The 18,263-nt window shown below is 35.4% G+C and overlaps 1 protein-coding gene across 1 annotated transcript; it reads left to right on the top strand.

Moving 5' to 3' along the window:
* Positions 1-371: 371 nt before the first annotated feature.
* LOC145157956 (uncharacterized) lies at positions 372-1,418 on the top strand. Its single transcript, XM_079076928.1, has 2 exons — positions 372-792; positions 1,024-1,418. Exons 1-2 carry the CDS (start codon positions 372-374, stop codon positions 1,416-1,418), a joined length of 816 nt encoding a protein of 271 aa, XP_078933054.1.
* The last annotated feature ends 16,845 nt before the right edge of the window (positions 1,419-18,263 follow it).

The following is an 18,263-nucleotide window of genomic DNA, read 5'->3' as shown; positions in this document are numbered from 1 at the left end:
AATACAGATTCCTTTTAAAATTGGACAACCATTTTCATTTTTGGAAGGTGTCGAAAGTTGTGAAAATGAGTTCAGTCAATGAGGTATTCAAAAAACGTTTCTCCAACCTACCAAATTTTTTTCATAATATGCAAAGAACCAATCCTAACACATGCACGTGCATTAAGAAAGATTTGTACAGTCGTTTCCAATTTTGTTTTGTGGCACAGGGATGCGTGGTATGTAATCCTTCATACTAAATATTTTGTTATTTGAAGTTCTTATATAGCTAATATTATTATCTTTACTTGCAGATTCGTACGTTTCTCATGTCTATGATACCAAGCATATTCGTTGGTCACGTACCTCTAATTGTGACATACATAACATCCATGTACATTGCGGTTGCTTTAGATGGAAATCATGAACCCCTTCTCATAGCGTTTGCTTTGGTAACCATAAACTGTGACGAGTCATGGTTATGGTTCATGAGAAGACTTAAAGAATGTTTAGGTGACAATACGGAAGTTGGTTTCATAAGCCATATATCTGATTCCATAGAATTTGCAGTTCAGAGAGTCTACCCTGATTCATATCATGGCTATTGTTGTAAAAATATAGCTGAGAAAACACGCGCTTCCACCGGAAGCAATACAGTTGTAGACCAGTTGTTTTGGAAGACTTGTAATACGTATAATATGTCTGATTTTTATGCATGTTTAAACAACTTACAAAATGAGGTGAATGGGAATGATCTTGAGTGGCTTGAAAATATTCCCATTGCAAAATGGGTACGGGCTTTTTTTCCCAAAAGTACATTTCAATGTTAAATTCATTGACACTCCCGATGTTGTCAATTGGATAAGAACAAATAGGCATGAGTTACCAATAACAACAATCATTCAAATGATCCATGACTCGATGCATGGAGTGTATGTTCAACATGCTGCATTCGGAGGTAATTATACTTTATGACATCATTTAAATGGTCAAATGATATGTTATTATACATTATGACATCATAATTTTTATTTTATGATTTAGTTAATTTCACAGGGGATTTTCATGGTCTTCTAACCCCTTATACACTTAAGGTGCTTCAAAAAAGATTTATTCACTCTGATGGTTGTAGGGTTAGGCATATTATTGGCGGCAGATATGAAGTGAGTAAGTATTTAACCATCGAATCCGTGCAATCAGACCGTGGTATTTGTAGTTACGGGAAATGGCAAAAATGCGGTATACCTTGTGAGCATGCTATAGCATCACTACAAAGGCTTGAAATTGAAGAAATCCATCAAATGGTCAATTTGAAGTTAAGTATCGCGGTGTATCGAAATGGTTTTCAAACTGAGACAGTCAATCCTATTCCAATCCTTATGCATTGGGAAACACCAGTTGAAAGTGTTGTCGTCTTACCTCCACGACAATTTACTTGAACTGTAATGTATGAATGACAACGAATATTTGTTTGTATTCAGTTCTATGTTAACCTTAGTTTTGGTCCGTTGGCGTTGTTTAGTTTTTAATAAATAATTTTTACCTTTTAATAAATAATTATAATGTATGGATGACAGCGAATTCATAAACAACTATGTGGACTAACAAACAGCTCTACTGTCACACCCCCAAACCAAGGATGGCGGAAACGTCCGGGGGTGGAGGACTTCATGTATAGTATCATAACAACAATTGTAATAGTAATTCAAGCAAACCCAACCAACATATATATAATTGAAAAAGTTACATCATTGTATGAATTACATGTTTACGAATCAATTACATTATGTTGACAAAATATGAAATAGTAGACGCCTTAGCGTCCTATCCTCAAATGCACTTGGTTACCTGTTTAATGATTTCCTGAGAATACAAGTTGTTTGAAAAAGTGTCAACACAAGGGTTGGTGAGTTCATAAGCTTTTGTTTGGTATTATTAAAAGCCTTTCGTTTGTAAAAGTAGTATTTGTGTTAGAAAATCCAATATTTTCCTTAATGTCTAAATGTAGTCTTAAAACCCAAAGACCGAAATGTACAAGTAATTTGTCATATTTATAGTAAAACAATGCAAGTTTAAATCGACATAAACTCGTTAAATTTTAATGAAGTTCCCGTAAATTCCAATGTTTATTAATACTTTATATGAGTTTATTATAACCATACTATGACCAAGGTTGCCTAAAACGACGTTCTTCAGGCGTCGGAAATGTTATGACATTTGTCACCCCAGACCTATCGGTCTAACTGTTGCATGCAGTTTAGGTGTGGGTTTGTCAAACCCAATATAGATCTATACACAACTATCACGCTCTCCCTCAAGGAGACTCTGGTTACAATACATGACTTAATGGTAATTTGAAGTAAATGTCTCACAAAGTCATTAACGGAATTACGTGTTATGAAAACTTGGTACCGTATGGCCGTACCTTGCTTAATGAAAATATCCTTTGTATAAATGTACCCTTTTTAAATGTATGTGTCATGTAATGTCTCACAGAAGTCATTAACGGAATTACGTGTTATGAAAACTTGGTACCGTATGGCCGTACCTTGCTTAATGAAAATATCCTTTGTATAAATGTACCCTTTTTAAATGTATGTGTTATGTAATGTTTCATAAAGTATACCTATTATAGTTTATCAACCAAGGGTAGTACGTAGTAATGTATGCAAACTATATTCAAAATAGTTTATTAAATGTTTGAATGTATCGGTTGTACTTTGATTATAATCACTTGTTATTCTTTATATTTTATATGTCCAAATCCATTTGTAAACTGATGTGTGTCTAAATATTAAGATAAAATGTCATATATTGCAATAACATATAATCACATAAAGATATACACCTTGCTCAACATGTTACAAGGTGAAATGAAATTGACAGCAACTTTTTATTGTATACAGTTTCTGTTACTGTTCTTAGAAAATTTATACAAAAATCATCAAAGCTCCAAATCCAAATCCACAAATTCTGAGAGTTTGGAATATGAGTCTAGTTTGTTCGTAAATTTTATCATGATTTTTAGTGATCTCTAACAGAAGTGAAAATGTTCATAATCACAGACTGGTCCGGGTTTGCCTCTGAAATGATAGGCAGTTTTGTAAAAATCACCATAAATTGTAGAAAAATCATATGGAGATGTGCAAGTAGCCATTTTAAAGCTAAGAGTTTGAACTACTTGCACCTAGAACAGTTTTGAAAACTAAAATATTTAAGTTGACCAAAACAGTCCGTGATCGAAGTTCATCTTTTCTGATGTAATCTAATAGAAAAAGTTTAATTGTGTTCTTGATGATTTTACTTGTATTCCCCCCTTAAAACTTAAGAAAAACATGTAAATGTAAGGGTATGAACTCACCCTATGTGGTTTCAGTAGATGAAAGTAAGAGAGAGGAATTGTTCAACCCAAGAACACTAAGAAGATGTCTTGATGATTCGAGAATCTAACACCGAATAAGATGGAATTTGTGTAAGATATCAATGATTTGAGTAGAATGGAGTGTAATAATTATATGAATGATGAAGATACTTACTAATTGAAGAAAGAAATCCCTGGAGAAAGCCTTGAAGTTCTTGAAGTTGAGAGAAAAGATGAGAGAATTTTAGAGAGTGTTCTTTGGTTGCTAAGTGTAGAATGAAAGAAGTTAATGAGAATGAGGAGAGATGACCAATTCTCCAGCTCTTAGAACGTGGGAAGAGCTGGAGATTGGGTGTAAAGGTCCACTAAGGTGACAAGGGGTAGTGGGAAAGAGTGGCTAATCATAGAGTGAGGTGGTGGTGGTTTGCTTTTGCCATAAATTAAGGAAAAGCAAATATTCCCTCAATAATTAGTTCAACCACTAATTCTTTTAATATATTTTTATAAAAACCCTGGAGATTTATATATTTTGGGGCCTTAGTTTATAAAATAAAGTTTTGGGTGAAAATCCCACGTTAAAATAATGAAAAACGGAGTTAAAACGAAGTCGTAGTCGAAAAACCGGTAAAAAGGGGCCGTCTGCGAGACCTCTCGGATGGGGGCCGAGACTTCGGACCCTCGCATGCGAGGCTGCTGTCTGATGGCTTCGGATTCGGTCTCCTGAGAGGCTTCAGCTTCGGTCCTGATGAGAGGCTTCGGATCCGAGGCCTCGGATGAGAGGCTTCGGTCCTGAAGTTTCCGTTTTGGGTCCTTAAGGCTATTTTACCCGTTTTTACCCCGTTTCAAGTGGTTTTTGACCCGGTTAAGGGTCGGGATGACCCGAATGATTCCAAAAAGTTATGGGAACTTTTAAGAGAGATTTGGGAGAGATTTCAAATAGAAAGAGATAGAGTGAAAACGATTTAGAGAGGTTTCGTTTGTGATTAATTTTAGTGTCCGGCTTCATAACGCAAGGTTCGTAAACCCCGTTAAACCGTGTTTTAGTGTCGTACACACTCCCGATGAGTGTGCAATAATGTTTTATCGTTTTGGTTCGTTGTTTAGCACTGTTAAGGCTAAGGAAAATCAAACACATGAACTTTCCAAATGATGATTTCTCATTAAAATAGCGAATTGTATAGTGATTACATAACGTAAACCCTAACATACAAGGGTTATTGGAGTTGACCGGTTTGACTTGTTGACTTTGTTTGACTTTGACTTGACCGAAATTTGACGGTTGTCACATCATCCCCCCGTTAGAAGGAATTTCGTCCCGAAATTTTCATTTTGACTGGGATTTCAAGAGTTTGGGAAGAGATGTGGATACTTTTGTTTCATCTGATCCTCACGTTCCCAGGTGAATTCGGGTCCTCGTTTAACGTTCCAGCGGACCTTCACAATAGGAATACGACTTTGCTTTGTTCTTTGATCTCTCGATCCATGATTTCTATCGGTTCTTCCACGAAGGGGAGACTCTCGTTGATTTCAATTTCGTCAAGAGGTATCACGAGGGTCTCGTCGGATAGATTTTGTCAATCATATTCTCGGGGTAAAAAAAATAAAGTTTTATTAGTTACCTATAGCGACGACTTGTCGTCACCACAGGTTTAATCTATTACGATGACTTGTTGTCACCACAGGTTTAATCTATTACGATGACTTGTTGTCGCTATAGGTTTTTAACAAGAGCCAACGACATACCTATAGCGACACACAAGTCATAATTTGCATGTGTGAAGACTTGGAGTACTTTCTAACTGGTTCATGTGTGAAGACTTGGAGTACTTTCTAACTGGTTCATGTGTGAAGACTTGGAGTACTTTCTAATGAAAACTGTGCTACTGGGGAAATTGGAAACTGGTACGTAGCTTCAAAGTCAAGAATATACAGTAGGCATGTGATGCATTAAATGCATGAGGCACACAAGTCATAATTTGCAGCAACATATCCGTATATGTGTGTGAATTGAAGAAGAAGGTTACGGCTCAAAGAATATATATATATATTCATTTTCTCTTCATTTGTTAGATACACAATAACCATAACATCATAGACTATATATATTCCATTTCATTTGTAATTTTCACTAGTTTATATTCCGCGAGTGTTACCGAAATCATTTATCAATTTTTTTTTCAGAAGTGCTTAACTTGTTTTGTTGCATTCCCAACAATTTGCTATTAATTACTTCTCCCACTTTACTTATATAAATCATCACATTCTTACCGCGACTTTTAACTTCTCCCTCACAAATGGATCCACCTGCAGATCATCAAAACCCCATAGATGACCTCGATTGGTTTCAGTACTTTGATCATCAAGATCTTTTCAGGTATCTATAAACGTCACTCATTACACCATCTTACGCACAGAAAAGTGATTTTGTCGACATTGATCAAAACATGGTTTGGATTTGTAGTGATCAAAAAGAGTCTTTCATCGTGTTGGATTTGATTATCTTGAGTTTTTTTTTTTTTGCAGTGGTGACATGCTCAACCATCATGATTACGAGTTGTCGGAAAAATTGCATGAAGTGCTCGATCAGAACGTTTCCACAGTACTTAACAAAGATCAAAACATCATTTCTAGAAATGAGTTTCACGATCTTGATCCCCTTGAAGATATAAGCTTATGGGATTGTTGGGAGGATGGTAATTTACCATTGGTTAGTTTCAGTGAAGACTGTAAATCCGGTGGTGAGGCTACATGTAGTTCTAGTGCTGCCACCACTGATCACGGTGGCCGGAAGGTGGCAAAGAGATTGAGACCATTGGAGTTTGAAGAGATAGAGAAGTACTTTGAGATGCCGATAATCATAGCAGCAAAGGAACTAGGGATAAGTTTAACAGTGTTGAAGAAAAGATGCAGAGAGCTAAACATAAACAGATGGCCTCATAGAAAACTTAAGAGCCTTCAATCCCTCATTGAAAATGCCAAGGTAAATTATGATAATAACCTTCTATACATTACTCATGCACTTGGTAACCAAAGTAGTTTTGGTATTTTCTAAAATTTTAATTGTTAGTTTCTTTATAACTAAACATAGGTCCTAGGCATATGCCACATCAAATCAATTGATTTACTACGATTTCCTGATTTATATTTATATAAACTTAACTCATTGTAAATTTTGTGAACTCACATGAAAAATATATTGCATCTACCTTTTAAAAAAAAATTAGGAGTTGGGATTAAAGGAGGAGATAGAGACGTTAGAAGTGCACAAGAAGATGATGGAGAAATTGCCAGGTATGGAATTGACAGAAAGAACAAAGAAGCTTAGGCAAGCTTGCTTCAAAGCTATTTATAAGAAGAGAGGACTTAACAATCCTTAGCCATTTTGTTATAATTAGTGGATTTTAATCTACATTGTATGTGTTTTTCTCTTGATAGTTTGATACCCTTTTTAGTTTCATTTTATGTATTTGTCTATTGATTTTTAATGCAGAAAATTTTATATAATTTGGGTATTATAGTTTGTATTAGCCATATTCTAGATTGCCGACACGACTACGCCGACGACTCTATACCAGAGGTCTATATAAATAGACTTATGAATTTAGTAGGAATAACTTGATTATAATCTTGTGATTTGTTCCATGTCTGATCCACCCCTAAGATTCACTTGACATGCCCCCAGTTATGTGTAATTAAAATTTTATTAGACTGTTGATCCTAATGAGTCTACCCTAAGTCCACAACCAAACAAGGAACAGGTCCTAAGGCGGACTCACCATTTCTAGGTCAATCATTCCTTAATTACACATAACTTCGAGGTACACCTAAAGAATCTTAGAGTTACCAGTTGTAACTTGTTTGTAATGCCATGTAGTGAGATTCAATGAAATAAAATGCATGCCTATTTCATTGATAAACCTTTTAGTAAATATCCTTACCATTTATATACACATGTATAATTTCGCACTTTAGTGAACTATTCTTGGTGTTTCTGTTAACGTCTTGGAGACGGAGTTATGGTAGTGGGTAGAAGTAGGTTTTGTACGGGCGTTAAAATTTACACATCATGTTGCTCGTGCGAGAATAGGGGTAGAAGAGATAATTAATAGACGCCTAATCCTATAATTACTTATAGGGGTGATCCTTATTAATTACGTCTATAATCACGTAGTGCATATCAGTTATACATAATTCGAGATAGAATAGACTTTCGAATAAATGACTCTACTCTAAGTCCACAACTAAACAAGGAACAGGAAGTAGAGCAATAGTCATAGATTCTGAGTCTATAATATCTTTAATTATGTATAACCTTGGCGTATGCACTCAGTTATCATAGGCCTACTAATAGAGGTCTTTAGTTTTCACATAAGTTGGTTATAGTATCACCAAATACTCCTATAGTATTTTTAGGTGTTTAGATTCGATTCTTAAAGTATTCCCTGTAGGGTGTAGTTAGGTTGTTAGATTTGTTGCCCATTATGACTATCCCCCAGTATATGCAAGTCACTCCTTGGACAGATATAGTTGATCAGGCTATATCCTTCCCAGACTTGATTTACATATACCAAGGCATACCCATAATGTACAACTCCTCTTCTTTTACTTTATGTTCTTCTAGTTATGACACTATGTGAGCATGTATGCATGTATTTATACTTTTAATAAGAAACCATTCATTTTCTAAAAGTATATTTATTTGAAAAATGCACAAATCAGAGACTATTAGTCCCAATTGTGTTTATAGTTTGTATATCTTATGTGGTTTGATATACTTAATTCACTATAAACTGTGCTCTGATACCAATCTGTCACACCCCCAAACCAAGGATGGCGGAAACGTCCGGGGGTGGAGGACTTCATGTATAGTATCATAACAACAATTGTAATAGTAATTCAAGCAAACCCAACCAACATATATATAATTGAAAAAGTTACATCATTGTATGAATTACATGTTTACGAATCAATTACATTATGTTGACAAAATATGAAATAGTAGACGCCTTAGCATCCCATCCTCAAATGCACTTGGTTACCTGTTTAATGATTTCCTGAGAATACAAGTTGTTTGAAAAAGTGTCAACACAAGGGTTGGTGAGTTCATAAGCTTTTGTTTGGTATTATTAAAAGCCTTTCGTTTGTAAAAGTAGTATTTGTGTTAGAAAATCCAGTATTTTCCTTAATGTGTAAATGTAGTCTTAAAACCCAAAGACCGAAATGTACAAGTAATTTGTCATATTTATAGTAAAACAATGCAAGTTTAAATCGACATAAACTCGTTAAATTTTAATGAAGTTCCCGTAAATTCCAATGTTTATTAATACTTTATGTGAGTTTATTATAACCATACTATGACCAAGGTTGCCTAAAACGACGTTCTTCAGGCGTCGGAAATGTTATGACATTTGTCACCCCAGACCTATCGGTCTAACTGTTGCATGCAGTTTAGGTGTGGGTTTGTCAAACCCAATATAGATCTATACACAACTATCACGCTCTCCCTCAAGGAGACTCTGGTTACAATACAGGACTTAATGGTAATTTGAAGTAAATGTCTCACAAAGTCATTAATGGAATTACGTGTTATGAAAACTTGGTACCGTATGGCCGTACCTTGCTTAATGAAAATATCCTTTGTATAAATGTACCCTTTTTAAATGTATGTGTCATGTAATGTCTCACAGAAGTCATTAACGGAATTACGTGTTATGAAAACTTGGTACCGTATGGCCGTACCTTGCTTAATGAAAATATCCTTTGTATAAATGTACCCTTTTTAAATGTATGTGTTATGTAATGTTTCATAAAGTATACCTATTATAGTTTATCAACCAAGGGTAGTACGTAGTAATGTATGCAAACTATATTCAAAATAGTTTATTAAATGTTTGAATGTATCGGTTGTACTTTGATTTTATCACTTGTTATTCTTTATATTTTATATGTCCAAATCCATTTGTAAACTGATGTGTGTCTAAATATTAAGATAAAATGTCATATATTGCAATAACATATAATCACATAAAGATATACACCTTGCTCAACATGTTACAAGGTGAAATGAAATTGACAGCAACTTTTTATTGTATACAGTTTCTGTTACTGTTCTTAGAAAATTTATAGAAAAATCATCAAAGCTCCAAATCCAAATCCATAAATTCTGAGAGTTTGGAATATGAGTCTAGTTTGTTCGTAAATTTTATCATGATTTTTAGTGATCTCTAACAGAGGTGAAAATGTTCATAATCACAGACTGGTTCGGGTTTGCCTCTGAAATGATAAGCAGTTTTGTAAAAATCACCATAAATTGTAGAAAAATCATATGGAGATGTGCAAGTAGCCATTTTAAAGCTAAGAGTTTGAACTACTTGAACCTGGAACAGTTTTGAAAACTAAAATATTTAAGTTGACCAAAACAGTCCGTGATCGAAGTTCATCTTTTCTGATGTAATCTAATAGAAAAAGTTTAATTGTGTTCTTGATGATTTTACTTGTATTCCCCCCTTAAAACTTAAGAAAAACATGTAAATGTAGGGGTATGAACTCACCCTATGTGGTTTCAGTAGATGAAAGTAAGAGAGAGGAAGTGTTCAACCCAAGAACACTAAGAAGATGTCTTGATGATTCGAGAATCTAACACCGAATAAGATGGAATTTGTGTAAGATATCAATGATTTGAGTAGAATGGAGTGTAATAATTATATGAATGATGAAGATACTTACTAATTGAAGAAAGAAATCCCTGGAGAAAGCCTTGAAGTTCTTGAAGTTGAGAGAAAAGATGAGAGAATTTTAGAGAGTGTTCTTTGGTTGCTAAGTGTAGAATGAAAGAAGTTAATGAGAATGAGGAGAGATGACCAATTCTCCAGCTCTTAGAACGTGGGAAGAGCTGGAGATTGGGTGTAAAGGTCCACTAAGGTGACAAGGGGTAGTGGGAAAGAGTGGCTAATCATAGAGTGAGGTGGTGGTGGTTTGCTTTTGCCATAAATTAAGGAAAAGCAAATATTCCCTCAATAATTAGTTCAACCACTAATTCTTTTAATATATTTTTATAAAAACCCTGGAGATTTATATATTTTGGGGCCTTAGTTTATAAAATAAAGTTTTGGGTGAAAATCCCACGTTAAAATAATGAAAAACGGAGTTAAAACGAAGTCGTAGTCGAAAAACCGGTAAAAAGGGGCCGTCTGCGAGACCTCTCGGATGGGGGCCGAGACTTCGGACCCTCGCATGCGAGGCTGCTGTCTGATGGCTTCGGATTCGGTCTCCTGAGAGGCTTCAGCTTCGGTCCTGATGAGAGGCTTCGGATCCGAGGCCTCGGATGAGAGGCTTCGGTCCTGAAGTTTCCGTTTTGGGTCCTTAAGGCTATTTTACCCGTTTTTACCCCGTTTCAAGTGGTTTTTGACCCGGTTAAGGGTCGGGATGACCCGAATGATTCCAAAAAGTTATGGGAACTTTTAAGAGAGATTTGGGAGAGATTTCAAATAGAAAGAGATAGAGTGAAAACGATTTAGAGAGGTTTCGTTTGTGATTAATTTGAGTGTCCGGCTTCATAACGCAAGGTTCGTAAACCCCGTTAAACCGTGTTTTAGTGTCGTACACACTCCCGATGAGTGTGCAATAATGTTTTATCGTTTTGGTTCGTTGTTTAGCACTGTTAAGGCTAAGGAAAATCAAACACATGAACTTTCCAAATGATGATTTCTCATTAAAATAGCGAATTGTATAGTGATTACATAACGTAAACCCTAACATACAAGGGTTATTGGAGTTGACCGGTTTGACTTGTTGACTTTGTTTGACTTTGACTTGACCGAAATTTGACGGTTGTCACATCATCCCCCCGTTAGAAGGAATTTCGTCCCGAAATTTTCATTTTGACTGGGATTTCAAGAGTTTGGGAAGAGATGTGGATACTTTTGTTTCATCTGATCCTCACGTTCCCAGGTGAATTCGGGTCCTCGTTTAACGTTCCAGCGGACCTTCACAATAGGAATACGACTTTGCTTTGTTCTTTGATCTCTCGATCCATGATTTCTACCGGTTCTTCCACGAAGGGGAGACTCTCGTTGATTTCAATTTCGTCAAGAGGTATCACGAGGGTCTCGTCGGATAGATTTTGTCAATCATATTCTCGGGGTAAAAAAAATAAAGTTTTATTAGTTACCTATAGCGACGACTTGTCGTCACCACAGGTTTAATCTATTACGATGACTTGTTGTCACCACAGGTTTAATCTATTACGATGACTTGTTGTCGCTATAGGTTTTTAACAAGAGCCAACGACATACCTATAGCGACACACAAGTCATAATTTGCATGTGTGAAGACTTGGAGTACTTTCTAACTGGTTCATGTGTGAAGACTTGGAGTACTTTCTAACTGGTTCATGTGTGAAGACTTGGAGTACTTTCTAATGAAAACTGTGCTACTGGGGAAATTGGAAACTGGTACGTAGCTTCAAAGTCAAGAATATGCAGTAGGCATGTGATGCATTAAATGCATGAGGCACACAAGTCATAATTTGCAGCAACATATCCGTATATGTGTGTGAATTGAAGAAGAAGGTTACGGCTCAAAGAATATATATATATGTTCATTTTCTCTTCATTTGTTAGATACACAATAACCATAACATCATAGACTATATATATTCCATTTCATTTGTAATTTTCACTAGTTATTATTCCGCGAGTGTTACCGAAATCATTTATCAAGTTTTTTTTCAGAAGTGCTTAACTTGTTTTGTTGCATTCCCAACAATTTGCTATTAATTACTTCTCCCACTTTACTTATATAAATCATCACATTCTTACCGCGACTTTTAACTTCTCCCTCACAAATGGATCCACCTGCAGATCATCAAAACCCCATAGATGACCTCGATTGGTTTCAGTACTTTGATCATCAAGATCTTTTCAGGTATCTATAAACGTCACTCATTACACCATCTTACGCACAGAAAAGTGATTTTGTCGACATTGATCAAAACATGGTTTGGATTTGTAGTGATCAAAAAGAGTCTTTCATCGTGTTGGATTTGATTATCTTGAGTTTTTTTTTTCATTTTTGCAGTGGTGACATGCTCAACCATCATGATTACGAGTTGTCGGAAAAATTACATGAAGTGCTCGATCAGAACGTTTCCACAGTACTTAACAAAGATCAAAACATCATTTCTAGAAATGAGTTTCACGATCTTGATCCCCTTGAAGATATAAGCTTATGGGATTGTTGGGAGGATGGTAATTTACCATTGGTTAGTTTCAGTGAAGACTGTAAATCCGGTGGTGAGGCTACATGTAGTTCTAGTGCTGCCACCACTGATCACGGTGGCCGGAAGGTGGCAAAGAGATTGAGACCATTGGAGTTTGAAGAGATAGAGAAGTACTTTGAGATGCCAATAATCATAGCAGCAAAGGAACTAAGGATAAGTTTAACAGTGTTGAAGAAAAGATGCAGAGAGCTAAACATAAACAGATGGCCTCATAGAAAACTTAAGAGCCTTCAATCCCTCATTGAAAATGCCAAGGTAAATTATGATAATAACCTTCTATACATTACTCATGCACTTGGTAACCAAAGTAGTTTTGGTATTTTCTAAAATTTTAATTGTTAGTTTCTTTATAACTAAACATAGGTCCTAGGCATATGCCATATCAAATCAATTGATTTACTACGATTTCCTGATTTATATTTATATAAACTTAACTCATTGTAAATTTTGTGAACTCACATGAAAAATATATTGCATCTACCTTTTAAAAAAAAATTAGGAGTTGGGATTAAAGGAGGAGATAGAGACGTTAGAAGTGCACAAGAAGATGATGGAGAAATTGCCAGGTATGGAATTGACAGAAAGAACAAAGAAGCTTAGGCAAGCTTGCTTCAAAGCTATTTATAAGAAGAGAGGACTTAACAATCCTTAGCCATTTTGTTATAATTAGTGGATTTTAATCTACATTGTATGTGTTTTTCTCTTGATAGTTTGATACCCTTTTTAGTTTCATTTTATGTATTTGTCTATTGATTTTTAATGCAGAAAATTTTATATAATTTGGGTATTATAGTTTGTATTAGCCATATTCTAGATTGCCGACACGACTACGCCGACGACTCTATACCAGAGGTCTATATAAATAGACTTATGAATTTAGTAGGAATAACTTGATTATAATCTTGTGATTTGTTCCATGTCTGATCCACCCCTAAGATTCACTTGACATGCCCCCAGTTATGTGTAATTAAAATTTTATTAGACTGTTGATCCTAATGAGTCTACCCTAAGTCCACAACCAAACAAGGAACAGGTCCTAAGGCGGACTCACCATTTCTAGGTCAATCATTCCTTAATTACACATAACTTCGAGGTACACCTAAAGAATCTTAGAGTTACCAGTTGTAACTTGTTTGTAATACCATGTAGTGAGATTCAATGAAATAAAATGCATGCCTATTTCATTGATAAACCTTTTAGTAAATATCCTTACCATTTATATACACATGTATAATTTCGCACTTTAGTGAACTATTCTTGGTGTTTCTGTTAACGTCTTGGAGACGGAGTTATGGTAGTGGGTAGAAGTAGGTTTTGTACGGGCGTTAAAATTTACACATCATGTTGCTCGTGCGAGAATAGGGGTAGAAGAGATAATTAATAGACGCCTAATCTTATAATTACTTATAGGGGTGATCCTTATTAATTACGTCTATAATCACGTAGTGCATATCAGTTATACATAATTCGAGATAGAATAGACTTTCGAATAAATGACTCTACTCTAAGTCCACAACTAAACAAGGAACAGGAAGTAGAGCAATAGTCATAGATTCTGAGTCTATAATATCTTTAATTATGTATAACCTTGGCGTATGCACTCAGTTATCATAGGCCTACTAATAGAGGTCTTTAGTTTTCACATAAGTTGGTTATAGTATCACCAAATACTCCTATAGTATTTTTAGGTGTTTAGATTCGATTCTTAAAGTATTCCCTGTAGGGTGTAGTTAGGTTGTTAGATTTGTTGCCCATTATGACTATCCCCCAGTATATGCAAGTCACTCCTCGGACAGATATAGTTGATCAGGCTATATCCTTCCCAGACTTGATTTACATATACCAAGGCATACCCATAATGTACAACTCCTCTTCTTTTACTTTATGTTCTTCTAGTTATGACACTATGTGAGCATGTATGCATGTATTTATACTTTTAATAAGAAACCATTCATTTTCTAAAAGTATATTTATTTGAAAAATGCACAAATCAGAGACTATTAGTCCCAATTGTGTTTATAGTTTGTATATCTTATGTGGTTTGATATACTTAATTCACTATAAACTGTGCTCTGATACCAATCTGTCACACCCCCAAACCAAGGATGGCGGAAACGTCCGGGGGTGGAGGACTTCATGTATAGTATCATAACAACAATTGTAATAGTAATTCAAGCAAACCCAACCAACATATATATAATTGAAAAAGTTACATCATTGTATGAATTACATGTTTACGAATCAATTACATTATGTTGACAAAATATGAAATAGTAGACGCCTTAGCATCCCATCCTCAAATGCACTTGGTTACCTGTTTAATGATTTCCTGAGAATACAAGTTGTTTGAAAAAGTGTCAACACAAGGGTTGGTGAGTTCATAAGCTTTTGTTTGGTATTATTAAAAGCCTTTCGTTTGTAAAAGTAGTATTTGTGTTAGAAAATCCAGTATTTTCCTTAATGTGTAAATGTAGTCTTAAAACCCAAAGACCAAAATGTACAAGTAATTTGTCATATTTATAGTAAAACAATGCAAGTTTAAATCGACATAAACTCGTTAAATTTTAATGAAGTTCCCGTAAATTCCAATGTTTATTAATACTTTATGTGAGTTTATTATAACCATACTATGACCAAGGTTGCCTAAAACGACGTTCTTCAGGCGTCGGAAATGTTATGACATTTGTCACCCCAGACCTATCGGTCTAACTGTTGCATGCAGTTTAGGTGTGGGTTTGTCAAACCCAATATAGATCTATACACAACTATCACGCTCTCCCTCAAGGAGACTCTGGTTACAATACAGGACTTAATGGTAATTTGAAGTAAATGTCTCACAAAGTCATTAACGGAATTACGTGTTATGAAAACTTGGTACCGTATGGCCGTACCTTGCTTAATGAAAATATCCTTTGTATAAATGTACCCTTTTTAAATGTATGTGTCATGTAATGTCTCACAGAAGTCATTAACGGAATTACGTGTTATGAAAACTTGGTACCGTATGGCCGTACCTTGCTTAATGAAAATATCCTTTGTATAAATGTACCCTTTTTAAATGTATGTGTTATGTAATGTTTCATAAAATATACCTATTATAGTTTATCAACCAAGGGTAGTACGTAGTAATGTATGCAAACTATATTCAAAATAGTTTATTAAATGTTTGAATGTATCGGTTGTACTTTGATTATAATCACTTGTTATTCTTTATATTTTATATGTCCAAATCCATTTGTAAACTGATGTGTGTCTAAATATTAAGATAAAATGTCATATATTGCAATAACATATAATCACATAAAGATATACACCTTGCTCAACATGTTACAAGGTGAAATGAAATTGACAGCAACTTTTTATTGTATACAGTTTCTGTTACTGTTCTTAGAAAATTTATACAAAAATCATCAAAGCTCCAAATCCAAATCCACAAATTCTGAGAGTTTGGAATATGAGTCTAGTTTGTTCGTAAATTTTATCATGATTTTTAGTGATCTCTAACAGAGGTGAAAATGTTCATAATCACAGACTGGTCCGGGTTTGCCTCTGAAATGATAGGCAGTTTTGTAAAAATCACCATAAATTGTAGAAAAATCATATGGAGATGTGCAAGTAGCCATTTTAAAGCTAAGAGTTTGAACTACTTGCACCTGGAACAGTTTTGAAAACTAAAATATTTAAGTTGACCAAAACAGTCTGTGATCGAAGTTCATCTTTTTTGATGTAATCTAATAGAAAAAGTTTAATTGTGTTCTTGATGATTTTACTTGTATTCCCCCCTTAAAACTTAAGAAAAACATGTAAATGTAGGGGTATGAACTCACCCTATGTGGTTTCAGTAGATGAAAGTAAGAGAGAGGAAGTGTTCAACCCAAGAACACTAAGAAGATGTCTTGATGATTCGAGAATCTAACACCGAATAAGATGGAATTTGTGTAAGATATCAATGATTTGAGTAGAATGGAGTGTAATAATTATATGAATGATGAAGATACTTACTAATTGAAGAAAGAAATCCCTGGAGAAAGCCTTGAAGTTCTTGAAGTTGAGAGAAAAGATGAGAGAATTTTAGAGAGTGTTCTTTGGTTGCTAAGTGTAGAATGAAAGAAGTTAATGAGAATGAGGAGAGATGACCAATTCTCCAGCTCTTAGAACGTGGGAAGAGCTGGAGATTGGGTGTAAAGGTCCACTAAGGTGACAAGGGGTAGTGGGAAAGAGTGGCTAATCATAGAGTGAGGTGGTGGTGGTTTGCTTTTGCCATAAATTAAGGAAAAGCAAATATTCCCTCAATAATTAGTTCAACCACTAATTCTTTTAATATATTTTTATAAAAACCCTGGAGATTTATATATTTTGGGGCCTTAGTTTATAAAATAAAGTTTTGGGTGAAAATCCCACGTTAAAATAATGAAAAACGGAGTTAAAACGAAGTCGTAGTCGAAAAACCGGTAAAAAGGGGCCGTCTGCGAGACCTCTCGGATGGGGGCCGAGACTTCGGACCCTCGCATGCGAGGCTGCTGTCTGATGGCTTCGGATTCGGTCTCCTGAGAGGCTTCAGCTTCGGTCCTGATGAGAGGCTTCGGATCCGAGGCCTCGGATGAGAGGCTTCGGTCCTGAAGTTTCCGTTTTGGGTCCTTAAGGCTATTTTACCCGTTTTTACCCCGTTTCAAGTGGTTTTTGACCCGGTTAAGGGTCGGGATGACCCGAATGATTCCAAAAAGTTATGGGAACTTTTAAGAGAGATTTGGGAGAGATTTCAAATAGAAAGAGATAGAGTGAAAACGATTTAGAGAGGTTTCGTTTGTGATTAATTTGAGTGTCCGGCTTCATAACGCAAGGTTCGTAAACCCCGTTAAACCGTGTTTTAGTGTCGTACACACTCCCGATGAGTGTGCAATAATGTTTTATCGTTTTGGTTCATTGTTTAGCACTGTTAAGGCTAAGGAAAATCAAACACATGAACTTTCCAAATGATGATTTCTCATTAAAATAGCGAATTGTATAGTGATTACATAACGTAAACCCTAACATACAAGGGTTATTGGAGTTGACTGGTTTGACTTGTTGACTTTGTTTGACTTTGACTTGACCGAAATTTGACGGTTGTCACATCTACGGACTGACAAACAGCTCTGCGGACTGACAAAACAGCTCTGCAGACTGACAAATAGCTATGAGGACTGACAAGCAACTCTCTGCGGAGTTGAAGGGTCTATATATTGTCATGGATGATCGTTGAATTTTTGGTAAAGATTTACAAATTATTTTGAATTTTAATATGAGTTCATCTTCAAATTTCTATATTTGCTCGTGCAACGAACTTGATTGTTACTATTGTGATCCAATCGACCATTTTCTTGCCCCATCACCAAACATGAGAGAGCCCTATATGTCTGATGATAATTTGCAACAATTACAATGGGCTGAAAAACAAAAAAAAGATAAAGACTCATCTCGGGCTCTCACTGAACATCGTGACTTCATTGCGGCATAGTGCAAAGAGGTTGAAGAAAGGATGCAGATTAATAAAAAAAAATCAAAGATCGTGAGGAATGGATAAAAAAGACTAAGAAGACTATCAAAATGACTGAAAAATGGCTTGCTGAGAAGGATGCTGAAATGATAGATCTTGGGCGGCAA

The sequence above is a fragment of the Lactuca virosa genome, chromosome 2, assembly GCF_052849685.1.
Source record: "Lactuca virosa cultivar CGN04683 chromosome 2, Lactuca_virosa_CGN04683_v6, whole genome shotgun sequence".
Classification (NCBI taxonomy): domain Eukaryota; kingdom Viridiplantae; phylum Streptophyta; class Magnoliopsida; order Asterales; family Asteraceae; genus Lactuca; species Lactuca virosa.
This window is presented reverse-complemented; position numbering and strand designations above follow the sequence as displayed.